The sequence below is a fragment of the Zootoca vivipara genome, chromosome 10, assembly GCF_963506605.1.
Source record: "Zootoca vivipara chromosome 10, rZooViv1.1, whole genome shotgun sequence".
NCBI lineage: Eukaryota > Metazoa > Chordata > Lepidosauria > Squamata > Lacertidae > Zootoca > Zootoca vivipara.
In genome coordinates, this window is record NC_083285.1 from 61,122,108 (window position 1) to 61,150,014 (window position 27,907).

The 27,907-nt window shown below is 43.3% G+C and overlaps 1 protein-coding gene across 1 annotated transcript in view; it reads right to left on the reverse strand.

Annotated features, from left to right (window-relative positions):
* The window catches only part of ETNK1 (ethanolamine kinase 1), a 37,125-nt gene extending 16,725 nt beyond the window's left edge, over positions 1-20,400 (reverse strand). Inside the window, exons 1-4 of the mRNA XM_035126685.2 lie at positions 19,954-20,400; positions 4,800-5,059; positions 1,572-1,712; positions 405-547 (exon numbers count right to left, since the gene is read on the reverse strand). Coding sequence (XP_034982576.1) covers positions 405-547; positions 1,572-1,712; positions 4,800-5,059; positions 19,954-20,154 — 745 coding nt within the window. The 5' untranslated portion in view covers positions 20,155-20,400. The remainder of the gene's footprint in view (positions 1-404; positions 548-1,571; positions 1,713-4,799; positions 5,060-19,953) is intronic.
* Between the last annotated feature and the right edge of the window lie 7,507 nt (positions 20,401-27,907).

The window sequence follows — 27,907 nt, forward strand, 5'->3', positions numbered from 1 at the left end:
TCAGAATACAAAGATAATACACAGTAACCTGGAGACATTTGCTCCCAAGGCTGTTTGAAACAGTAAAATCTGGATCAAGGACAGTTACACAACAACAATTCAGCTAAAAATTTCTGCTGTCAACATAGTGGAATAATAAAATTATTATGGCAAAAAAAAATTCTTCTGTAAACTATTAAATATTACTTAAAGAATCAGTTATAGTTATCAGCAACAATTCTATACAACAACTGCTATGACACAAAGTTTGCATCAAGCAACAAATGTTAATAAAGTATAAATAGTCAGATGTTATTTAAAACGAAGTACAGTTGTCATTATCCACCCACCACAATTTACTGTTGTGTATTAGGGAAATACAAAACAAGCCTTAAAGGTTACTTACAGCTGTGTTCAATACCTACCTTGTTTTCCATTGTAGATTATATTTTTACACAACAGATCATTGTGACAAAGTACCACTGGGGAACCCAGGTTGGACAGTCTCTCTTTCATCCATGCCATTTCCTCTTGAAGGATTTGAGGACTTGGTACATCAGCTATAAACCTTTTGAGTTTAAGAAAAGGGAAGGTACATGTGTAAACAATCATTTCAAAACTTTCAGACAGCACTAACACTTTAAGCAGAACTGTGGTTTTCTCCATTCCCTCATTATTTCAGTCGTATTACCGTATTTTTCGTTCCATAAGACACACTTTTTTCCTCCTCTGATGGAGCAATGCGCGGTCCCTGGAGCCGAATTGCCCAGGGGCTAAAGGCAGATTGTGCCTTTTAAAAAAAAAGAAAAAGAAAAAGAAAGAGCTAAAGGCTAAAGGAACCCGCTCAGCAGCAGATTACAAGAAATTGGGGAGATAAGAGAGCTAGCTCCCTTCCCGGCCCCTTGCCTAGGCCTCAATTGTTGTCTGCAGAGGGAGACATGTGACTGGCTAATTAGATTATCTGCCTGGAAACTGTAGAAATGGGTCCCCTTTCCTAGAGAAGCTGCAGAACTGTGAGTTGAACCCCATAAAAACAGGATTTTTTCCCTTTGCAAGGAAACTCAGCTACTTTGAGCTGATCCTAAAAAATGGAGCTTTCCCCCGTTGCAAAAGAAGCTTCCTCAAATATTTAATGGGGGGCAAAGGCACCTAGGCCTCTAGGAGTTGGCTGCTATGCCTAGGACAATTCAAGAAAGCAATATATATATATTTTTCTTGTTTTCCTCCTCTAAAAACTAGGTGCGTCCTAGGGTCAGGTGCGTCCTATGAAGTGGAAAATACGGTATTCAATAAACCTCTTCTACCTCTTCTTCCTCTTCTTCGGCGATCACTTGTAGCCAAGTAAGATTATCTTCCATAAACATGGTTTTAACAATGAGTCCGTAAGTGACTGTGGAGGCCAATTCTGGACCCACACATCCTTCCACAGTGGGGACATTGGTTCCCGGGTTAAAGTCCCCTAAGCAACATGAAAAGCGCTATGGATATATTTTACATTTCTAAAATGAACATGGGTAGGATCAGTTTAACCTTCCATGTTCATTAACAAGCTTTAGAACACCACAATCATGGAAACAAGAACAGGCATTCACCTTTTGTGCAACTCCTCATCAGCAAATTCTGTTGGAATGAGAGAGTAGTATTTTCCCATCTTCAACCACAAGTTAGACTTGGGGATCCATCCATTGTGAGCATGAATAGCATGTATTTTAGCAAGCTGTCTGGCTATGAGCCTGCAATAAAGTGAAATTTATACCAGAATAAATCCTTTTTACAATTACAAATACATTATTTCAGCTCAGAACACTGAAAATCTGTTAGAAGCACATTAATAGGATGGGAGGAGGTAACGAAACATTGCCATTATTAAATGGCAGCTTAGGACCTATTTGTTCCAGCAGGCCTTTGGAGTGACACCATTTGCATAATTAATATTATCACTGTTCACTGTATTTTGTATTGTGGTTCTAGTTTTGCTTTTTACACTGCATTTTAACTGTTTGCCACCCTGGGCTGTCATGAGAGAAGGGGCGGGGTATAAAAAATATATATATTATTATTAAAAAGCAAAAATAAATAAATATAAATTAATGACTGTTTCTTGGCAGCTGGGGTCATGAGAGACTGGGCTAAATAGGGTGAGACTTAATTCAAATGCATCAGTAGGAAAACTGATATGGGATTAGGTGTACAGCCAGTTCTGGCTGAGGATATGATTCTTGAAGTACACAGACTGATAATGCTCCTGGGTGCTCAAGTGGTACCTGTGACATAAAACACATCCAGGTTAGTCTACTGCAACAAACTCTATGTGGATCTTTCTTTCTTTCTTCACTTTTTGAAACTGCAGTTGGAGGCCACAGCGCCAGTGTGGGCCTGTTTTTGGAGTATCTTGCTCCATATTGTGAGATCAGAATTAGTTGTTTCTGCGCCCAATTCAAAATCCTCACTATCTGTTGTAAAGCTTTAAATGGTTTGGAAGAGAGGTATTTACAGGGCCCCCTACACTCCCACACCTGTTCATTAAGACTTTCCTGGGAGGCTGTGTAGCGTCCCACTGCCTTCAAGAAGTATGATACACCAAACACTGGACTGGACCTTCTTGATTACAGTGTCCAAAAAGTGAACTCCCTCCCCAAGGAGGCATGTCCAGCACTTTCCTTTCAGTAGCTGGTAAAGACCATCTCATTTAGAAATGCATAATATCCTGGCTAGCTGTCTCACTAATTAGGTTCCTGGCTTTGTTTGTTGTTGTTGTTTGGACTTACTATATTTCTGTACTCAAGACATTGTGCAATTGGTTTATAAATTTAAATAAATTTTAATTTTTCCATATATTACCTTAAAAGCCAATTGGGTGCAAAAAAAGTGTATGATTTTGATATAAATATAAAATACATGATGATGTTCCTAAAATTCTTCTATTTGCTTCTACCTGTCTGCAAAAAACAGGGGTTTCTCACCTGTGGTCCATGGACCCCAGCAGGTCAATGAACTGAGCACAAAAGGGGAGATCTCCTTCCTGTTTCTGCTTCCCTGTTTCTTGAAAACTGCCCTTGTGTGGGGGATATGGGGAGGAGGTTCATAGCTTTCAGATTCATAAAGACATCTGTGACACCCCGCCCCAAAAGTTATGAGCCACTGTGCCAAATATAATAAATTACACTGAAATGCAGTGGTATACTTGAATCTGAAGGCGTTCAATAGGATATGTCAACAGGCATATTAAATGCTCCATAAAACATCATTCATTATTGACATCTTTACAGCAGCAATTGTTGTCCATCAGCACCACATTTTGTTAAGTTTCTGCTCTGGCAGTAACTTCAGAAACTTTGCTTATTGCTTAGGATGTTTCTGTGGTCCTTGATGGTTCAGTCAGTTCTAAGGCTTCAGCATGGAAGAAACCTGGATATTTGTAATGGCTAGAGCAGAAGCTTTAAACCTTTTTGAGTCCATGGCTCCCTTAACCAACTACAATCTTTCTGCGGCACCCCTGTGGGGCTCGGGAGCCCAGTTATGTGACCTCTTGCCTGCAGAGATGGCAGCCTCTTACCCTATTTCGAACACCCTCCCCTTGTGGAGTGTTCCCTCCAAAATGCAAACTATCACCAATCTTAATGAAACTGAGACCAGATTTCTTCCCGTGGTCTGAAGAACAAGCCTGATGATTGAACAGCTCTACTAATTACAAAGTCATGAAATTGGCCCTGCTGCCAGTCAAAAGTAAAATTAAACTTTAAAATCTCTTGTGAATGTAAGAAACCTGGCCCTAAATAGTTTTCAGAGAAGAGAGGAAAAACCAATTAAGTCTCAAGTGTGCCACAATGTTCCTTGAGTCATCACAGGTTGAAGTGCTCAAGATGGACAGACTGCCTTCACAATAGTCTAATACAGGGTTCCCCAAAATGGTTTCAAATGTTTTGGACAACTCCCATCTTCCCTTATCCAAGCTGTCTGGGGCTGATGGGAGTTTTGGCCAGAACATTTGGAGTTCATCAGGTTGGGAAGGCCGATCTCACAAATTTGAAAAAGTTAATTGTAGCAATGTCTATAATGTTCCACATAGTCACATTTGAATGTCCCATGCAGCTATTCTAGAAAAAGTTCTGGGAACAAGGAAGGATAGAAAAAGACAGAATAAGCAAACAATCAGGTATCTTTGGGTGACAGAGGACGGCCAAACTAGAGAAACAAAGGAAATAACACATTGCAAGACAGATAAAGAAAACTAAGGAGGGGCAAGCCCATGAAGAGACTTCAAGGAAAGACTAAGTCAGGCATGTCAAACCTGCGACCCTCCAGATGTTTTGGACCACAATTCCCATCTTCCCCAACCACTGGTCCTGCTAGCTAGGGATCATGGGAGTTGTAGGCCAAAACATCTGGAGGGCCGCAGGTTTGACATGCCTGGACTAAGTTAAATGTGTCAGAGGCAGAAGAAATGGGGAACCAGTAAGGACATTTGAAATGGGCGTGCCACCTGATTCGAACAATGGCAACTGAATTGTTTTGGCAGCCGTTACGGACAGAGAAGTAACAAAAGCATGTCAGAAAAAAGAAAGTTACAGTAAGATGGCAGGTGATCACAGCATGAGCCAGTGTTTTAGCCAACAAATAGATGAATGGCTGGGTAACAATACAATACAATATTGTAGCAGCTGCCTATACTTACGGTCAATCCTCTAAGCATCTATTCATCCTCAAAAATAGCATTCTCTCAGGAATGGGGCATCAGGCACCAGAGAGCCCTATGGAATATGCAGCATGGGAATATACCTAACATCACTCTTTAGAGGAAAGAGTGCTGAAGGGCTTACCGAAAAATCTCTGGGTTGCAAACATGTTCAGGATCCAGTGCTTCGCCTTCCATAAACTCATAGCACAGGCCATTGCGGAAAGTACAGTAAAGTTGTGGAGCACAGCCATGGGCCTGCAACACACGGAAGCTCTTCACTTCTTCCTCTCGATCAACTAACAGCTCTGTTTTATTTCCATAAATTCTAACAAGGACAACATCATCCATTTCCTCACCCACATAACAGCCAATAAGCTTATTGGTGATTCCATCTGTAAATACCTGTAAGGAAGAGTAATTCAGATTTGTTTTAATTAAAACTTACTACTACCACCACCACTGTATATTTATACCCCTCCTATTTCCCCTAACAGGGCCTCAATATGGCTTACAGATAAAACAGGAACAGCTATAGTCCTAGCTTCCTGTTTCACAAGAGTGAGAACAGGCGCTCTTTCGTGAAGGCAGGACAGACTGACATGCTGCAATGCACCATGGCAGAGCCTGCTTCCTGCAATGCTGTGCCTGTCTTTGGTGATTGACCGGGCCCTAAAGCTCAACCTAACAGATTCAACCCCACAGCAGGATTGAACAAGAAAACCAAAATAATCCAAGGAAGACAGAATAGGTGGGTTGTCAATGAGTACCTGACTATTCTCTCAGGGGTGAGTGCACAAATGCATCCCACCAATCATTCAGGTTAGACCTGCAGGACAGGCCCATATGCTGCACTCATCACCAACAAGAACCCTTTATGGCAAGTCCACCTCTTCAATCTTGGTCAAAAGAGGTGGTTGCTCAGAAGCAGTATCTCCAGAGACAAATAAGAGAGCCTCCTCTTGTAGTGAGTGCTGGAGAAAGGATACCTTGGTCAAGCCAAACTTATACCTTTGTAATTATCATTACTACAAAGTAGACAAGTCCAAGTGGCCACCTTGCAAATGTCTTCCAGAGAAGGAACTATTATCTTTAAACATCAGAACAGAAGTACTTCTCAATTAGCTTTGTAGTGTTCATTGCCACAAGATGTACTGACTGCCACTAGCTTAGAACAGACAAGTGGATGTGTCAACAATGGCTATTAGCTGGGATAACTGAAAAGAGTCTCTGTTCAGAGACATTGCAAATCCAGCATCAGATGCTAGGAACACACAGTGGCTATTGTCACCCCACCCCACCCCCCCTGGCACATTCCCCAGGGCTGCCAACCATTGTTCCTTATAGTGGCAGGATGCTGGACTAGACAGATTTTTCACCAGCTACAGAATGACAATACTAATGTACTCCTCATAGCAGTAAACTTTGTCTCTTGGTACAAGATAAAACACAACTTCCCAAGTGTTACAAAACCACACAAGAAAACATTTTTAATGAACTGATTTGACATTTTTTGCATTCACAAAAGCTATGCTTTTTAAATTTTAATCAGTATTTTAATCATACTGATAAGCTAGTTTAAAAAATAATACTCAGGTTTCTAGTAGTCAGTAGCATAAATTAGTGAGGTCTTCCACAAACAGAAAAACTGCTCACTCACCCAGTGTCGCAACCCCACCTCTAGCTCATTTGATTTTATAACCCGAATACTGTAGCTGTATGTCATGTGGTTGAATTTATTTAGGATGAAATTGGAAACAGCTTTATTGATGCATGTTTTTGTATAGTTTCTCACTGATGGATTGATGTTTACACACAGCTGTTTAGGTTTCTGTGATCTCTTGAACTATACTGTCATGTTAGTTACAGTATAGGGCCCAGGATACAAAATATTTTACACAAAAAAGGGCTCAATATTCAAGCATGACACAGTATTTCCTAGAATAAAATAATATATTCCAATGCAAAAACTGTATTGCTAATATAATGGCATGTTTACCAGGGCATGACACTGCCTGAAGAAGTTGCTGAAGACACTATGAATTACAGAATGAAACACATGAAAAGTCCTGCTCATAAAGTTAACAGCAGAGGCAGACTAATAATAGACATTAAGATAATGATTTTAAGCTATATTGCATATTTATTTGGAATGTATGCCCTTACACAGACCAGAAATTAAAATGAGCAACATGGAATACAAAAATGATATGAATTGCTGAATTACTAATGTGACTAATGACATACAGTAAGGAATTCTACATGCATAGAAATAATCTAAGTTAATGCAGTCAATTCTGACTCATTCAAGTGCCATTTTTCTTGCTCCAATATCTATGAGCCAGGGAGGTCAAGTTAACAGAGTAGTACTGCCAGTTCCAAGCAAGGGGTAACTTTAATCTTTATCAATGTTTAAACAGATGCTACATTAACACTGCCTGCAAAATGTATTACTAACAATTTTGATGAGCCCTATCTTGTGAAGACTACAGTTGTGCTACCGTGTTTCCCCTTTTTTAATACATAGTCAAAAAGTAAGCCAGGGCAGGGTTTTTAAGCATTTGAGACATATAAGGCATACCCTGAAAATAAGCCATACTTCAGTGCCACGCGGAGCAAGACCACCAAGTGCCCCAGCCAGCTAGTGGGACCCAGCACGGCGGCCGCTACAGGAGGTGGAAGCCTGCCCGGTCGGGTCAGTGCCTGGAAGCGGCTGCGCAGCAGCCGATAAAGCGTGCAACAGCCGCACGGAGCACCGAGGGCACAAGCCAGCAGGACCCAGCTCCTGCAATGCCGGCTGCGGCAGGAGGAGGAAGCCTGCCGGGTCAGGTCGGCACCCGGAAGCGGCGGCGACTGCAGCGCTAACAAAGCGCGAAGCAGCGCCGCATGGAGCACCAAGGGCACGAGCGGCAGGAGGAAAGAGAGAGAGGCTCGTTACTTGCGGCACTTTAAGAGAAACGATCTCCACATTCCGAGCCTCCCTTTTGCGCGTGCGTGCGTGTTAAAGCCCCAATCGGTTCACTCCCCGCTTCCTCCTCGCCATCCCTCCCTTTCACACATTGCCTCGGCCCCGCAGACCCCTCCCTGGGCATCTTCCCCTAAGTGCGGTGCTGCTTCGTGCTTTGTCAACGCTGCAGCCACCGCCGCTTCCGACAAAGCGCAAAGCAGCGCCGCACTCTGTGTGTGTGTGTGTGCGCACGTCCGTCTCTGTGCGCGCGCACGTCTCTCTCTCCCCTTGCGTCTCTCTCTGTCTCTCCGTCTCTGTGCGCACGCACGTCTCTCTCTCCCCTTGCGTCTCTCTCTGTCTCTCTGTGTGCGTGCGCGTCTCTCTCTCTGTGTGTGTGTTTGCGCGCGCGTCTCTCCCCCCCCCCACCGTGTGCACATCTCATCTCTCTCTCTCTCTCTCTCTCTCTCTCTCTCTCTCTCTCTCTCTCTCATGCTTTTGGAAGCATAAAGTGGCTCCAGTTGGGTGTACATTTGCCCAATGGGGAAGGTAATGGTATCTTCCTGGGCAATGCTGCTTACAGATGTTCTATGGCCATAGGGTGGTTCAGAATGGCTTCACCTTCTGGCTTTTTAAAAAAACTGACATCCCCTCCCCGTTTCGTTTTGCCAACAGACCCACTGCAAATCTGGAGGAGGAGTGGCTCTGGTGGGCTCTGAATAATCTCTCTCTCTCTCCCTTTCTCCTGGAGGAGGATCTGGTGTGTAGGACTTACAAACCTTCAGAGACCCAGCTCTTGGGTGGGTGGGGGGCTTTTGGACACCACGCTTTGCCTCCCCTCTGATTGGGAACATTCTGGCATCACAGGAGGTGGCCAAGCGGGTGGTGCCACTTCCGCGCCGCCCCCCCGCAAGACTTGGCAATAAGATATAGTGATAGGCGCAGTTCTGGAGGGCACCAAGGAAGAGGCGAGGCTGGACACTGCACCTCCGAGCAACAGCTCCAGCCCCGCCGGCAGCACCCTTAAGACAGCCCTGGATAAATGTACTGTAGATTGCTTTACAATACCGGTACTTATGTCGTAATAAAAAAAATAAGACACCACCTGAAAATAAGCCACCGTGGTTTTTTTTGAGGAAAAAAAGTTATAAGACGGTGACTTAAAAAAGGGGAAACACGGTAGTCCAGGGGTCAGCAACCTTTTTCAGTTGTGGGCTGGTCCACCGTCCCTCAGACCATGTGGTTGGCCGGACTATATTTTTTTGGGGGGGGGGAGAATTGAACAAATTCCTATGTCCCACAAATAACCCAGAGATGCATTTTAAATAAAAGGACACATTCTACTCATGTAAAAACATGCTGATTCCTGGAACATCCGCGGGCCGGATTGAGAAGGCGATTGGGCCGCATCTGGCCCACGGGCCTTAGGTTGCCTACCCCTGTGCTAGTCCCTTCCACCCTAAATATTTCTTGCATGCTCCCCACCCCTACTGTGTACTGTATCCAAAACTAGCAGATATCTTGAAATTGAAAAAAAATTCATTACGTAAGAGGAAAGAGGGTCCAACAGCCACTTATGGGAAACTGCAAAATGCAGTCTTCACTTTCTAAGCTCTACCACTTTCAGCCATTTGAAATGGTCCTAAAACTACTTTTTCTTGCTTGCTGCCTGTGTCTTTAACTTCCTCCCAGAATTTCCTCAAACCTAAGACTGTCCATAAATGTTTAAATCCCCATCCACAAATGAAATAAAGGCTAACTACAAATGCACACATTTAACCTTGGTGACCCTTATCCCTCACCTCCATAAATTTACACTATGAGGTCATCAGGGCAAGGACCCATCCTTTGAGCATGTCACGGTGCTACTGTATATATAGCGGTACCCAATTTTATCCTCCCAGTAATCCAGTGATGTCTATTTGTACCCTGGTCTCCTCAGTCCAAATCCATGCTACTCACTCAACCACAACGGCCATTTTGTGTGAAACACCTGAACAAGACAGTGCAAAGTCAGTGGGGTGCAAGGTTGAAAAGTCTTGTTTGACAGCATGGTATCAAAAATAAAGTACTCTAATGCATGGGTGGGAAGCTGGCTTCCATCCAGCTCTCAACACTGCAGCCCACTCTGGGAAGGCACAAGGAGGTAGAAAATGAAGTGAGCTGATAGAAGTGAGTTGGGTGAGGGCCTGAGAAGGTGAAGATTGGGTAGGCTGACAATCAAATCCATACTTGCAAAAGTAGCTCTTGGACCATACAGTCGGCCACACCCACACCCACTTTGTGGGTCAAATAGCCCTTGTGCACCCTGCCCCATTACTGTACTTATGTTAATGTTTTCTTTCCTGCAGTTGCATATTTTAGACACTGGAGGTCACTGTGGGACTTTGTTGAATATACTCAGCAATCTTCTACAGTATTGCCTTCTCAGAAAATATTTTAAGTACTGTACTGTACATGAACTTCAGGCTTGGCTGACTGCTGCTAACAAAGGTATTCCACAAAACAGATGCCTAGGACATGGAAAACCAAGGTGGGGAGGGAAGAATAGTGATTAGTGATTCACTGTACAACTGTACAACCAAGTTACAAAACCTCAAACTGCAGTTCTGTCTACACTGTGCAAATACTAAATCTGTCCAACAAATCAAGCCAATTTCAAGTCCACTCACAAAAATTACGCCTATGACACAAGCAGTACTTCATCCAAATTAAAATACAGGTGTGTGTTCTCTCACCTGTTTTATTGGTAGCTATAGCACACAGGGTTACCTGGATCAGAATTCAGTTCTCTGCTGTAACATTCATTATTATGACCATCAACCAGTCTCTCCTGGCCAGCCCACAGGGTTATTGTAAGGATATAACTACAAAAGCACTTAAAACATTGATGGGGTTTGATTAATCGGTATTTCTACATGGACTTGTAATACAGTGGTGCCTCGCTAGACGAATTTAATTCGTTCCACAGGGCTTTTCTTATAACGAAAAATTCGTCTAGCAAATCCCATAGGAATGCATTGAATTTTTTTTTTTGCCCATAGGAACACATTAATTGAATTTCAATGCATTCCTATGGGAAACCGCGATTCGCTAGACGAATTTTTCGTAAAACGCATTCGTCTAGCGAGGCAACCTCCGCTAGAAAAAACCTTTCGTTAAGCGGAAATTTCGTTAAGCAGGGCATTCGTTAAGCGAGGCACCACTGTACTCTTAAAAGACAACCAGCAGCAATACTTTGAAAGAGGATTAGAATCTCATCTCTATAAATTTCATACTCATCCAAATACTTTAATTGCTGAAGCTAAAGGGTCATTCTTTTAAGTCATCAGTTTCTCTTCAGTCTGTCCATGTGCAAACAATTCTGTTTAAAAGCAAAACAGCAAAATCTAGATCTAAATTACTCTCTCTAGCACCCAGACCCATGCAAACCAAATTATATAACAATCCAGAAACAGAGTGCTATAGCTTTTGGTTATAGGATCGTAGTTGCTCCATGCCTCATACATTATGCCACATGACCAAATGATTCTAATCTAGATTACAAAATAGCTGTTGCATAATGTCATAAAATAAATGTAACTGAACTATTTACCAATTCAAGTATTCTATTAACATTCTAGTAATAATCTCTTTTATTAGTAGTACCTGTATTTTCAAAATGGAAAGGAGAAATGTCTTATTTTTACATCATAAAAGGTTATGGTTAAGAGTTATGCAAGTAGAAGTAACTGAATTGTCAGTGCCATAGTAGAAACTTGTGCTGCTAAAAACTTCTGGTGTGAAAAAACGAGTATCAGCTCTCATGGAAACACAGCAAGAAGCCAGATAATTTGACAAGAACTACATACTAAGGAGCAAGTGAACAGAACAAGACCATAGTTGACAAGCACAAGAAAAGAATCTTAGTAACGGAAATTTCAAAAATAGTGTCAGATCACTGGAGAATAGATCCCAAACCATAGAACTACATGAAAGATTTGTCCGTAACTCCAGGTTCTGGAATTGAGCTCTATGTTTAAAAAGTAGCTGGGTAATAGTCACGCAAGCCAGGAAGTCATGTGACCACATCTAGTTTGAGTGTGCATCGTAGAGGCACCCAACCTTTTTGAACTCAGGGACACATTCAAAAACCTATTTAGTACACCACAAAATACCCATATCACACAAGAAATGCTCGTGATCGTCAGACCACACACCCCAAACAGGCAAAACACCTATGCATGTCTGTCTGTCTCTCTTTCTCTCTCTCACACACACATATCCAACAGTAGTCTCTAATACTTCTTCAGTTAAATGTGGATAAAGGAAGTCAAATGAAAACGATTATTTTACTGTTCTTCACCCTAAGGTCCCAGAGTAGGTTACAGCAGTTTTTTAAAAAAACAATATTAAGAACAATTTAAAATAGTTTACAGACCTATACAGGTCTATTCAAAAGTTAAGTACCACTGAGGTGAGTGTGTGTGTAGGACAATAGCTTTAGAAAAAAGGAATGTGGTACAGAGGTACCTCGGTTTAAGTACACAATTGGTTCCGGAAGTCTGTACTTAACCTGAAGCGAACTTTCCCATTGAAAGTAATGGAAAGTGCATTAATCCGTTCCAGACAGGTCCGCGGAGTACTCAACCGGAAGCGTACTTAACCCGAAGTATGAGTGTAATTCGTTCGGGAAGTCTGTACTTAACCTGAAGCGAACTTTCCCATTGAAAGTAATGGAATGTGGATTAATTCGTTCCAGACGGGTCCATGGAGTACTAAAACTGAAAGTACTCAAACCGAAGCGTACTTAAACCGAGGTATGACTGTAATAGGTCAAGGTCTGTTCTAAACTGTAACGAATGACAAAGGCTGTAATTAAAGATAATCCACTGAGTTGATAATGGTAAGACTTTTAAAAGGTGAATGCCAAAGCGTAACATAAATTCAAAATAGTGATTGGTACACTGGCTAAGTGAAACTTGAAGCTGCAATATAAAGTTGCTGCTAAGTACAAAAAACCCCTCTACCTTCAGCTAACTTGCTTTTTAGTTTAGGAATATCCATTTCTGAAAATTCCACAGGGTAGAGACATGGTTCACTAAAAGATATAAAACAATACAACCGGAGGAAGTGCTGTTTCCCTCTCCACTTTCACATTCGTATTACTAGAATTTGTTGGCACTTTGATATTACAATAAAAGACCTACCCAGAATAGTAAGGTAAAGGTAAAGGGACCCCTGACCATTAGGTCCAGTCGTGACCGACTCTGGGGTTGCGCGCTCATCTCGCATTATTGGCCGAGGGAGCCGGCGTATAGCTTCCAGGTCATGTGGCCAGCATGACAAAGCCGCTTCTGGCAAACCAGAGCAGCACATGGAAACGCCGTTTACCTTCCCGCTGTAGCGGTTCCTATTTATCTACTTGCATTTTGACGTGCTTTCGAACTGCTAGGTTGGCAGGAGCTGGGACCAAGCAACGGGAGCTCACCCCGTCGCAGGGATTCGAACCGCCAACCTTCTGATCAGCAAGCCCTAGGCTCAGTGGTTTAACCACAGCGCCACCTGGGTCCCTCATGCAAAAAACACTCAACTTCCATGGCCTGGTTTTGAGTGAACTAGTCTTCCCTCAGTTGTCCAGGCTGTACTAATCTTACAGTTAATGCTTATTCACAAGTAACAAAGCATTATTCAAAAGTAATAAGGGAACCTTGGTTTATGAACACCTAGGTTTATGAATTTTCGGTTTACGAACGCCGCGGACCCATCTGGAACGGATTAATTCACTTTCCATTACTTTCAATGGGAAAGTTCGCTTCAGTTTATGAACGGTTCAGTTTATGAACTGACTTCCGGAACCAATTACACCCATGCTTCGGGTTAAGTACGCTTCAGGTTGAGTACTCCGTGGACCCGTCTGGAATGGATTAATCCACTTTCCATTACTTTCAATGGGAAAGTTTGCTTCAGTTTATGAACGCTTCAGTTTTTGAACAGTCTTACGGAACCAATTGTGTACATAAACAGAGGTACCACTGTAGCTCTAATCTGCCTTGGTCAGACCCCACCAGAATATTGTGTCCAGTTATGGGCAGCACAAATTAAAAAGGATATTGACAAGCTGGAATGTGTGCAGAGGAGAGTGGCCAAGGTGATACAGGGTCTGGAAACCAAGCCTTATGATGAAACATCAGAAAGAGCTTTTTTTGGCAGTGGAAGACTCCCACAAGGGGTGCTGGACTCTCCTTCCTTGGAGGTTTTCAAGCAGAGGTTGAATGGCCATCTGTCAGGCATGATCTGGCTGAGATTCTTGTATTGCAGGGGGTTTGGACTAGTTGGTCCTTGGGGTCCCTTCCACCACTACAATTCTATGATTTTCTCAGTACAGTCATACCTCGACATCTGAACGCTTCGACTTCCGAAGGTTTCGAGTTCTGAAGTCGACAACCCCCGGAAGTCCTTTCGCTGCGCGCTCGTTCTGCGCATGCGCTGTAGCGTCGCTTTGACATCCGAAAACCTCGACTTACAAAGACGGCTGCAGAACGGATCGTCTTTGTAAGTCGAAGTACCACTGTAATTGCTTACAAGGATATTTCACATATGATCGATGGGTGTGTTCTTCGAAACAGCTCACAACCATGGGCACTAGCCATCATGTTTGTTCAGCAGAAGTTCCAAACTTCTAGGAGAAAGATAGACCAGAGCTCCAAGTAACTACAGTATTTCCAACTTCTTTAACAGAAACAGTTGGCTAAAGCATCCTTTTCAAAAAGGCAACACAATACTCATTCTCCCTCACGCAACACTAAGAAAAATGAGATAATTACTATTTATTGCCTTCTTCTCAACACGCACAATGAAGAGCAGCAGTCCTCACTGAAAATAGCAATGTGAACCCTATTTAACTAATTCATCAGGGATGGTGCCAACTAACACTGCTTGTAAAATTAAGTGCAAAATCACTCATTTCCAAGTACATACTCAAAATACATATTTAAACTGTGAATGAGGACAACCTGTTTGAGAATGCAAATTTGTACTGCGTAAAGGTATCAGACAGAAAGCTACCTATTTCAGGAATTTATATCTGAAACAAATCCATTTATTGCAGCCTTGTATTAAATCACAAGATACACGGTAACTACAAATTCCAAGGTGACTACACAGAATTCTATTCCAGTAACTGAACTGGATGGTAGAGAAGGAATGGATTGCTCTGTACCTCCTCTGCCAGCTCACTTGGCTCCTATAATAGTTGCCGCGAGGGAGAAGGACTGCACTGTCCCTCATTCACCATCCTGCTTGGCTTCCTTGCTAGAGAAAGCAAAGCCTCTTGTTTTCTGGCAGCACAGAAGTCAACTGGCCACTACCCTTTTTAAGCTGGTTATGCAGGAGGCAGTGCTTCTTCAGGCATGACCAATATAGAAATCAAGTGGTCTGGCAGTAGTCATGAACTGCTCCATTTCTCCAAGGCTAGTCGTCCATCCTGGATGCCTAGAACACCTAAACTGAATAAATACATTTAATTCACTATGGCTCAATTCAAACAGACTGACTCATGCATTGTGGAATGCCACGGTCACAAACTATGCCTCACGGTGACTGAGCAGTATTTGTACTCAACTTTCTGAAGCACAAGCACTCGTTTCTCATGCAAAACTAAGCCAGCACTGTGGTTTGTTTCCTCTTAGTAACGGAGGACCCAATTTGAACAATGCACACCAGCTTTTTAAAAAAAACACCTATGGCTTACTGTAATGTGTGGATGAGGACAATTATTCAGATCATGATTTGAAGATTGAGAATGTGCCATGGACTCATGCACCCTATCCTATACTTTTCCCCTCACTGTGGATTGCCTCCTTCATGTCTAATTTTCTCTAACAGCTTGCTACTACACCTGAATTGGGCAACTACCTCCAGTCAAGTATAATCCATGTCAAACAATGTTACAGCTAAAGACATGCATCCTAATGGTGATTTTATATTGCAAACCACCCTGTGATTCTCAGATGAAGGGCTGTATAGAAATATTATAATTACCGTATTGATTCCCAGAGAGTGTGTGTACATTCCTGTTCTAGAATATTCTATTTGAATCTTACCTAATAATAAAAGCTATAAACATAGCCTCTAGGCCAAAACTAATACTGCGGAATCTCTGTTTACAAACTTAATCCGTTCCAGAAGTCTGTTCTTAAACCGAAACCATTCTTAAACCGAAGCGCGCTTTCCCTATTGAGGCCTCCCGCCGCCGGTGCCCTTCCACTGTTCGGATTCCGTTCTTAGACCAAGGTAAAGTTCGCAAACTGCGACACTACTTCCGGTTTTGCGGAGTTCATGAATCGTTTGTAAAAAGGACTGTTCTTTAACCGAGGTACCACTGTAATTTAAGCTGTTTAACCACTATTTACTCTTTCTAGTGAGACCACCCTCACAGGCATGCTTAGTAGGGATGAGGGAGAGAGGGCCTTCTCGGTGGCTTCTCCCAGGCTTTGGAACTCTCTCCTTGAGAAGCTAGGTGACGACTCAACAGGCTTTTGGGAACTGACAGCTTTTAATGAAATGACTACTGCCATGCTATTTTTATTATAATCATTGCTATGTGTTTTTTTAATAAAGTTTATATATGTATTTAATTGTTTATAATTATTGCTTTCTATGTTTTTAGAAGTTCTAATTTTTATCTGTAAACTGTCTTGAGTCCCACCAGGGAAAAAGATGGAGTATATAAATGATATAATAATAATTATAATATATACTCCGTCAGTGATGTGGGGCAGAATTTTTAATGATTTGTTTTCAAATGGAAAAAATTCTATTTCATAAGTTAATTTGTAATAATGTAAACTGCAAATACAATATTGTAATTAATATTTTTAGGTGATTATCCCTAGAAATCATGTGAGAATAAATATCACTGATTTGTAGACAAAGGGGAGAGTAAAAATAACAAATATGTTCTTTTAGAACAGTTTATCTGGGATGATTATGTATTGTACTGATATTGTACATGCTTAGTGTTGATCTTATTTATTTGAATACTGCACTACCTCCTTCAACATATAGAGAGGGAGTATTTATAATATTTAAGTAAATAAATTGAAACAAAAATAATCCAATTTTAATGGAATTCACCACACTGGCCACGCAGGTCAAAGGAAATCCCAAGCTAAAAGGCTTTAGTACAGGCGTCGTCCCCCCCTTATGCGGGGGTTATGTTCCGGGGTCCCCGTGCACATAAACAAATACCATGTAAGTAACAGCACCCTCTAAAAAGCCTCTAAATGCCCCTTTCTCCTGCTCTCCAGCTTTCTCTCCACACATCTCCCTCTTCAACAAGAGTTGAAGCTCTGGGGCTGGCGGGAGGCTGCTGCTGTGCTGCCCTACAAATCAGTTCCCTGGTGGGGAAGCAGAACAGCCTGAACAAAGTCTCTTTGGTCTCTCTTGGGCTTCCTCTGCCCTCACTGAAGTCCTCTTCAGAGGCCAGGAAAGGTCTCCTTGCAAACAACAAGGATTTTCCAGCTCTCTCCTGCTATTTCCTGGTTTGAATCTACCTACAGTATTTATTTATGTATTTCCCGGCACCATGCATATATGCGATTGTGCACAAGTCACTTATGTGTAATAGGGCGTGTGTGCCTGTAGTGACATCAGACTGGAGTGACCCTGATAGGCTAAGTGTAAAAGAAGTGAAATCCCAAAATAAAAGGTTTTAGATTAATAGATTAATTTAAATTTAATAGATTAGTTGTCATCAGCAAGTCATGGAGTTCTTTGAGTTGCTAAATTTTAGTGTAAACAAGTCTCAGCAACTTAACTTTTGAGCAGTACATGCTATTTTGTATTTTCATAAGCATTCCAATAAAAAACATTTAAACCACATTAAATGTGAATACTCAAAAAGCCGAATAAACTCTGCAACACCCATGTCAGGAAGATAATCCAGTCAAATGTTGAAATTTTTAAATAACAGCTACAAAGCAACTTTTATGAAGACCACAAACTGTCCCAATATTAATACCAACTAAGGATCCAAGACCCTCCATACTGTCAGATCTGTTTGTCTATAACCTACCTGATCCAAGAGATTCATGGCAGATTTTTAAAAAGCTATTACTACAAATTTCTCTACAAATCTCTTGCAGTAAGGAACTCCAAAAAGTTTTCTGGCTATCCAACAGAAGGTATATTTGTATAATGTTTTATATCAGCAATATTCTGTTTGTACCCCTTCCCCTCCCAAACTTTAAAACAATGCAACTATACACCACAAAGTGCAAAATAAAGCTATTTAACACATATTTCAATTTATCAACTTAACAGGCTACCGGTAAGTTTATTACTACAATGCAAAACCTCTTTGAGATTGGGTAAACACCCATTTTTAAGCAGAAAATGGTTAGAAGGGTGAAGTTGCCCCTAAAAAGGCTTGAAAGAGAGACAGACAAGAAAGGAAGACAAGGGGTTACGGTATATCTATATACATGGAGAAAACCCATTGAAAGGAAGGGACTAACTTAGGTTCATTAATTTCAGTGGGTCTTAGTGTAACTTAGTTGTATGCAAGCTTATGCCACTTTATTCATGCTCTCCTTCATGTTTAGGATCTAGCCTTTATTTCCTATGTGCTGCATCAATGCAACAGTTCATTAACACCTTTCCTTGAGGTGAAAGTGATAGCCTAAAGCTGCCCCATGCTTAATTATTCAGTAGAGTGAGAAAGATTTGACAGGGACAATGTTGTTTAGGGAAAAGGTGAATACTGTAACTACAATATGCTCTCTGAAAGAAAAGACAGAATAGTATTCACTGAACTCCTGCTGCTTTATTATTGTAATGCTTAAATCCCTCTACAAAAAAAGCACATTGGGGAAAGGGTGGAGGAACATATTGTCCTCCCAGCATTCCTTTGGGCTAAAACTTGACAGAGAAATTCAAGTTTTTTCTGATGGTTTTTCTGGAAAGACAAGGAGAGAAAAGAATGCTAACTTCCTCAATTGAGATTTGTATGGATGTTGTGTGCTTGCTACATGGCAACCCCTTTGTCTCTCAAGCTATACAGAGCAAAAGCCTGCATGGCAATTTTGGGAAGAGCAACTTGTACTAAGGAACCCATCCCAACCCTACCCCCCCACCCCTGCATCTCTCTTGTTCCATTTCCCCCTTCCTGCAAACTAGCATGTTTTATGCGTAATTTTTGCGCAAATCAGTTCAGGGTGGATCCCATTTTAAAGGAATCATAACCTCAGGAAACAGGGTTGGGAGGGGGGAAGCAAAAGAGAGAAGAGATGAGCCCTGTGGAAAGAGAAGCAAGAGGTGAGGTTTCTTTAAAGGAAAGGTGAGCAGGGAAAGCTTATTCTCCCTTTCTACGGTATATATGCATGGTATACACACCCACAAGTACACAAGACTTCAGGCTATGCTACAAGAATACAAGCTCACCAACACACACACACACACACACAAAACTCCCTGCCCTATATCCTTCAGGCTATATTACTAGAGTACAAGCTCAGATACGAACGTGTATCACATGTGTATCACTATTCTGCATCCTTTGAGCTACATTGCTGGAATAAAAGCTCAAACATACCTACAGGTCTTCTCTCTCTCTCACACACACACACGTATATTACATACTGCCATGTCACATAAACACATATATGTATTACACACAAGTGTATTACACACACACATGTATTAAACCCAGGCATATCATGTATGCACATATATATTACATGCAAGCATAATACACACACTTGTATTTAATATGCGTGTAACACGCGCACACACACATGTATCACATACATACATTACACACAGGCATGTCACACACACCCCTCTCCATCGTGTATCATCAGAGCTGTTACTAGACTATAAGCGCCCTCTCCTCTCACAAACAGGCGTATCACGCCATACGAGCACGCACCCCACCCCCACCCCGAACTCTATAATTAGAACACGGCTCGGGTTCCGACTCGTACGCCTTGCACAGAAAAGTGCGTGTGTGAGCGCGCGCCTCCGTGTAGTCCGTACGAGTTAGAACCGCACAGGCACAGCTCGCACGCCCAACCTGCCTGCTGCTGCTCCTCCTCCTCCGGGCTGCGCGAGCGGAATGGAAGCCAAGGCTGCCCAAGCCGCTCTCTCTCTCCTCCTCCTCCTCTCTCAATCTCCCCCTCAAGAGGGTAGCGCTGAGGAGAGAGAGAGAAAGAGAGACAGAGCCGCCGCCGCCGCCGCTCCTACTCCTCCCTCGCCTCGCCTCGCCACAATGGCTGCCCGCCATCTCTCCCCCTCCCCACAACCTGCCTCCTCCTGCTTCTCTCTCTCTCCCCCCCCTCACACCCACCCTCCGCCGCTTCGCCTCAGCGGTTACCTTCAGCGTCACCTCCTCGGGCTTCCAAGCGGGCCTCAGTTGGCTGAGGAGACGGAGGGCCCCGCGGCGGTAGCCGGGCCCGCCTCCTCCTCCTTCTCCGCCACCGCCTCCCGCCCCCGAAGCGGGGTCCCTCTCGCTCACGACAACGTCCAGCTTGGGCACCTCGGGCGAGCCCGGCGGCACGTGGATGTAGTTGGCCATGGAGGCGGCGGTGGCGGTGGCGGTCGGCGAGCGCAGGCGGCTGGGGAGCCTCGGTAGCAGGGCGAGGAGGAGCGGCGGCAGCAGCGTCGTCGCCGTCGTCACGCGAGCGGGAGCAGCCGGCAACTGAGCGGCGCGAGACCAACTGGCGGAGGGAGGCAAAGGAGGCAGCCAAAGAGGCGGCCCGCGATTGGCTGGCTCACCTTTCTTTCTCCTCTCGCTCTCCTTCTCCACTCCCCTTTCCCCGTTTCCTCGGATTGGGAAGAGGAAGCTCCGCCCTCCCCACCCCACCAGCCTATTTATAGATGCAGGTTTTATTGTAGGCCCCGCCCTCGCTTTTCTCCCCCACAATGCTCTTCTTCGTTTTCACGCGAACACACACACACACAGACACACTTCGCAGACTTCTCCGCCGAGGTTCTCTCGCCGCGGGGCATGCTGGGAGAGACTGGTGTGGGCGGGGCTGCTCCTCTAGCGCGCGGGGGGCGGTCCCCTGTCAATGGAAGGCTCGCGCCTTCGCTGTCAATGGAATGCTCGCGCCTCCGCCCTTCTCTTCCCACCCACCCCCGCACCCAAACCTCCCTCCCATTCAGTTATATGGTCCAAGATATGCGTGCATTTTTCTCAGACAGGTTTTCTCTCCGATTACTCCCTTTTCTTTTCTTTTCTTTTTTTTTGCCAAAAATGACAGAATTACAGAGTTGGAAGGGACCGTGCTCCTCCAAGTCCTTTAAGGACCTAGCAACACCCCTAGCAAAGGGACTAGGCGGGGGGGGGGCATGTCTGACGCTCAGACATTTGTGTACACAGATTAGACGCTCATTGAGTGTGACGTAGGAAGATCCCTTTGTAGATTTGCACAGCTCAGCTATGGTGTTCGCAGCCGCAGCGTTTACAGATCGTACTCCTGCTGTGGAAAATTACCGCACATGAGAACATTGCAGCTCAACTGGTATGCACAGGCTTTACACTTGAACATGTGAATAACTGTCGTTCCAATGATTGCATATACTTGAATGTTATGTGAATAATATTTATGGGCACAGCTCAAGAAGGGCTCATTCCACCAACTTTGCTAAAAGCCCACTATGCCAGATGGTCATTGCAGGAACAACTGTTTAGAAATTGGTGTCCAAGGTTTGATATTTCCTCTTCCCTCCCTGTCCCTTTTTCCTTGTGTGTTATTTTTTAAAAAGATTGTAAGCCTGCGGGTAGGGACTTGTGTGTGTGTGTGTGTGTGTGTGTGTGTGTGTGTGTGTGTGTAAGCCACTCTTGGGAGGCTTTCAGGCTGAATAGCAGGGTACAAATGCTCTAAAACAAATAAATGGATTGAATGCAACACGTAAATCTTCCTTACGTCTTATTCATTTGTGGCAGAGTTGCCCTGATCAGTTTCATTAATCATAACAGAAGGTTATGACTGCAAAGGAGAAAATGGGACTGCACAGCAGCCTCTCCATTGGCTCAGCTGAAAGATCAGCACTCATCAGTCTCCTCTCATGACTGTCATAATATGGCAGCCATTCCACCAAGAAAGAACTACAGGACCTCAGCTGAGAGACCAGCAACTTTCAGCTCTTCCTTTTCCCACCCAAATACTTTTTCCAGTGGGTCATTCCAAAACCCCACAACTAAGACTGAGTTGCCTGAGTTTACCAACTCCCAGCACCTCCTCCTCCCTACAACTCCTTTTCCCTTTGTGTCCTGTCTTTAACATTGCAAGGCTGTCAGCTGTCTTTTTGTGGCGAATCAGTAAAAAAAAAACTGCTTCAGATAAAATAATAAGACCATCACTTAGCGATCCCCTTGCAGTTTTTGGATAGCTCAGTCGGTAGAGCATGAGACTTTTAATTTCAGGGCTGTGGGTTTGAGCCCCATGTCGAGCAAAAAGATCCCTGCATTCCAGGGGGTTAGGCTACATGACCCTTGTGTGATCCCTTCCAACTATGGATTTCTAGGATTCTAGGACTGGAGTGAAAAGAGAGAAATGAGCTTATTGAGCAATTGTATCCCTTTCCATACATAACACAGGAATGTATGCAACCTCAGAATCTCCAAATAACTTTCAGGAGCTGAAATTCGGGGCATGACCCAGACCAGATTAACCTGTACATGCATTTTATAAGGGCTCAAGGCTGGATTGATGGGTGTGTCCAATGTTCATGCAGAGTTCATTTTATCTGAATCATTTTGAACCTTGTCCCTATATTGACATGAAAGCTTTCTCCCCCCCCCCCCAACTTCGGAGGACATTCAGCATATCTAACCAGGAATTTGCAGCAGACATTTAAAGAGAACTTACTTCCAAGTAAATACACTTATGTCCCAGACATAAGTCTTCTTGATATGTCTTCTGCAACAACTATCAAGCCTTCCATATTTACAAAAGACTATTCACTTTCTACTTTATGACTGATCCCAAGAAGAGAAAGAGGGACCTGAGAAAATTATTAATGAAAGCGAGATGGTTATCTAGTGGAAAAAAATGTGCCATTCAAATGCAAAAGATTAACCCTGCAGCGCAGGTCAGGCAAACTCTCATCAACTAATAGTTCAGCTATTAATGGTTGCAAGGTAAATTACAGCTCCTGACGCAACTGCGTTTACTGCCAAGCTCAGCGCATGGCATCACTGCAGGCTTATGTAATTGCTGGCTCCTTTCATTTCATTTTGTTTATGTTATATGATTGTCTGCTTCCATAGCATCTTTCCTCTATTGATGTACCGTATGTGTACCCCTAACCCTTCTGCTAATGCTTTACTGCCAAGCTCTTAATGTTTTACTGCCAAGCACCCCCCATCATTCTGCCCGGACACTGAGGTCCAGTGCCGAGGGCCTTCTGGCGGTTCCCTCGCTGCAAGAAGCTAAAGTTACAGAGAACCAGGCAGAGGGCCTTCTAGGTAGTGGCACCCACCCTGTGGAACGCCCTCCCACCAGATGTCAAAGGGAACAACAACTACCAGACTTTTAGAAGACATCTGAAGGCAGCCCTGTTTACAGAAGCTTTTAATGTTTAACAGACCATTGTATTTTAATATTTTGTTGGAAGCCGCCCAGAGTGGCTGGGGAAACCCAGCCAGATGGGCGGGGTAAAAGGTAAAGGTAAAGTGACCCCTAACCATTAGGTCCAGTCATGACCGACTCTGGGGTTGCGGCGCTCATCTTGCGTTATTGGCTGCGGGAGTCAGTGTACAGCTTCCAGGTCATGTGGCCAGCATGACAAAGCCACTTCTGGCGAACCAGAGCAGCACACGGAAACGCCGTTTACCTTCCCGCTGGAGGGGTACCTATTTATCTACTTGCACTTTGACGTGCTTTTGAACTGCTGGAGCTGGGACCGAGCAACGGGAGCTCACCCCGTCGTGGGGATTCGAACCACTGACCTTCTGATCGACAAGCCCTAGGCTCTGTGGTTTAACCCACAGCGCCACCCGCGTCCCAATATAGGCAGGGTATAAATAAATCATCATCATCAACTTTATGCAGTGTTTTAGCTTGATGACACATTCTTGAGTTAGGCAATAAGGTGTTTTTTTAATGTGTATTGCGTACATGTGTAGCCATGAGTTGTTACAGGAAAACATAATGTAGCTGCAAGGCTGATCAAAAAAGGGGGTTGGCACATGAAACCCTTTTGTAGTGTAGCAACATTAGAGATAATCCAAAAACAAGTAAACCCTTTAAGATACAGTGTTGTAGTGAACCAGGGGCATTGGGGGGCAGGCGACCCCTACTAATTTCCTCAGCAGGGCCCCTGCCTCCAGCATCTTTAAGCCACCCAATCAGCAAGGAAGGGGAGCCTTTGAACCACTCCAAAGCTAAGTGTTTAAGTGCTTTAAGCTTCATACAAATGGTGTGCATGTTCCGTAACGGACAATGGCATGCCCTCTAAGTGGCCCTGTTTTCCAGGAACAGTTCCAGAATTACGAAAGCCCTCCTGGCTTCTGAATTGATCCCAGAATGTCCCTATTTGCCCCGCCAGTGCCACTGTAGAGATCAGGGAGGAGGATGGCCAGTGCTTGTCTGTGGCCTCCTCCCTTGGGCAGCTCCTAGTGGCTGCTGGAAACAGGTGAGGACGAGGAGAGGCCACCACCAAGGCCAAGCCCCATGTGATGGGCTGGCTCTGAGGTGCAGGCAGAGGACAGGCCTACCCCGGGCAGGAAAAAGGAGCAAGGGGTCTTGATTTTTTTAAAAAATGGTTCAATGGAAAGCAGAGCAATACGTTTGGCACCAGCTTGGCTGCCCGAGTTGCTATGTGCCAATTTTATTAATTTCAACGTGCTCTTGGGTCCTAGCACTGCCTTGTATTTTTCAACATTATTTCAGTGGTGGGTTTTAAAACTCTACACTGCAAACCACATTGCAATTTTGTTACAATTCAAAAGCTAAAATGTGATAAATATATGCGTGAGGTTTAACAAGTTTTCACCATCACCTTAATACTTTAAAAAAAACCCTGAAGCTTTTTATATTTAGTACATTTGCTGCTCCTGGTTTTATTTTTACAGCTTCTTTTCCTGCTCTACAGATGTATATTCTAGAAATTGTTCTTAATGCCACAACTAGTTTGCTTTTGATGAGTATGAGCTGCCCTGAAAATCTTGCCCACTTTTCTTCCAATGTTCTCTTGTATCTAGAAATTGCCAGGGATCAGATGGCTGACACAACTCTCCTGTGAAGAAAGGTTACAGTTGGAGTTTTTTAGTTTAGGAAAAAATTATTGAGGCTGCATGATAGAGATTTGTAAAAATGCATGCATGCTGTGGGGAAAACAGATATAAGTTTTTCTATTAGAACCTGGAGTCATCTGATGGGGTTAATGGTGGAAGATTCATCACAGACAAAAGCAAAACTACTTACAATTTATTTATTTAACCAAGGTTATATACTGCTTGACTGTCATAAAACCTCTAAGCAGTTTACAAAAATGAAACACTGAAATTATTAATAAAAGACAGCTAAAAACAGGTATTTAAAAACATTACGAAGATTATTATAATCAACAGTAAGCTAAAAACAGATTTAAACACACGTAACGTCTACTTGTCTGGATAGTCTTGCCTAAACAAAAATGTTCTATGCAAATGCCAATGAGGGTGTGGGGGTGGTGTCTGTCTGATGTCAATTGGCAGGAAGTTCCAAAGTGCAGGTGCTGCCACACTAGAAGATCAATTTCTTGCAAGTGCAAAACAAGTATCATGCAGCACCTGTAACAGTGCCGGTTCTGCAGAATAAGGAGGTAAAGGGGTAAGGTGATGCCACGATCTAAAATTAAACCTAAGGAAAGCAGATTCCACCTAAACATTAGGAAGAACTTCCTGACAGTAAGAGCTGTTCGGCAGTGGAATTTGCTGCCATGGAGTGTGGTGGAGTCTCCTTCTTTGGAGACTGTCAGGAATGCTTTGATGGTGTTTCCTGCTTGGCAGGGGGGGTTGGACTGGATGGCCCTTGTGGTCTCTTCCAACTCTATGATTCTAAGAAAAGGAAGGGGAAGTGAAGGCAGGGGTAAACAGGGAAAGGTCGTGTGGTTCTTTCAGTTAGCACATGCTTGGGCTTGACTACAAAGTTAACTGCAGTATGGCTTTGGAGTGTTGATAGTGAATGGGAAAACTTTAAACAATCAGATGTTTTTGCATAAACTGTGTTTGAAATAAAAAAAAGCAAGCTGCCATAAAAAAGGAAATGTTTGAACACCAGTGATGTTTACGATGGAAATAACAGAAACCTGCTATGAATTTTAAGTTCTTGTAGGCTGTTGTGACATTCAAAAACATGCAGGCACTCTCCTCTGATCTGCACACTTTTTATTTAGAGATCTTTCTCCTTCAGTCATTCATGTGTAAACAGCCGTCCATGTGGCACACTGCTTGGCGCTTGCCCAGGGATCATTCATAGCTATTTTTGTTCTCCATTCTATGAGTAGGCATTTCCAAGATGCTCAGTCATAGCACTCTACATGGCCCACAAAGAAATCGTTTCCTTCCAGTAGCACCTTAGAGACTAAATAAGTTTGTCATAGGTATGAGCTTTCATGTGCATGCACACTTCTTCAGATACACTGAAGAATACACTGAAGAAGTGTGCATGCACTCGGAAGCTCATACCTATGACAAACTTAGTTGGTCTCTAAGGTGCTACTGGATTTTTTTTTTTTTTTTACCACATCAGACCAACACAGCTACCTACCTGTAACTAAAGAAATCATTGTAACTCAGGCCTGAAAAACGTTAATGGCCTATCTTGTGCTGAACATGTACAGCAGGGGCTTCCTATATAGCTCTTGTGATTGCTACCTGCTTGGGACAGTGCAAAGAAGGGCCTGGCAGGATGCAGAACATGCCAAGTAGGAAGTGCTTGGCTTACGTGGGACAGGTCAGTTAAGAGTTCCTTGTATGACTATCAAATCACTACAGAGATTTTGGCTAACAAACGTTTTAAGTAAGAATTTATGAAGAGCACTGGTGGATCATCTGGTCCAGCGTGTGGAATCAAAATAAACCTACATACAAGATTCTGAGATAGACAACTGCCATATTTTGTTGAGAAGAGCGGAAGATAATATAGGCCCATATAACTATCATGTGAGAATTGCCTTTGCAATTCTATATTCACTTAAACCTGGGAATAAGCCCCACTGAAATGAGTGGGACTTAAGTATTGAGTTGGCACATTGTAGGACTGCACTGTAAGAAATCCATTTGAAAACTGACCTTTCTGCGCACATGCTTGTTTCCTTGAGTGGTTTGTGCATGTGTTGTTACGGGGGCAAGGTGTTGTGCTGTTGATGGGCTTTCTTTGCACTGTACTGAGTCATTGAGAAAGACAGCCCTTATTTTTCCCTTCAGGGGCCTTAGGAACAATGCTGTGAGCAAAGTATATGAACTGGCCCCAAATCATGATACAGTATGATACAGTATTATCATTGTTAATTTATTGCTTACAACAACAAAGAAATCAAAGCAACTTGCCTTTTTTTAAAGCATTCAATACCAAATTTAAATATTTAAAAAACAGCAAGTCAATCATTCTCTAATTTAAACAATTATAAAAGAACATAAAAATTACTGTCATGCAGAGCCTGTGTAGATTTGAACCTAGGTCTCCACTGTTTCTAGTTCAGCACTCCACCTACTATCCTTGGTTAGAATGAGAACCATATAAAGGCATATGCATTTTTATTCAATGCCAAAAGGTCAACAGCGTCATGTTTAACATTGGAGAGAGCACACAAAGATCCACCGGCACACACTGCATTCCTTTGACCATTTGCTATTGTCAGTGTTAACGGAAAATCTGAGAGCTCCCTTGGACAAAACAAGACTCTAGCCAAGAATATCAGAGCAAAACAGCAGCCAGTAGGCTTGGCCTTTATTAAAGAAAGTACCGTCACGACAGGGCCCCACCTGCAACAAGGTGAAGCAAGATGGAGACCCCCGAACAAAGGGGGTCTTCCCTTTTTATTAGCATCCCACCACCAAGGTACACCCCTAAAGATACATCACTAATATGTCACTAATATGTCATTGATACATCACAGAAAGGAGGGGTTCAGAGGTAGAAATTTGAGTACCTGGCCAGCTGCTCCTGGCCTCTTCTCACTCCCTCCCTGTTACATTCCACGGGACAAAGAGAAGTTTCACAGACATTATGTAGGTGGCGCTTTACAAACACTACTGTTTTGCAAAGAGGCAGTGCGTGCATTCTACTAACGCTCACCTCCCCAAGATGCTTTGCGCGCGTCGGCTTCATTTGTGC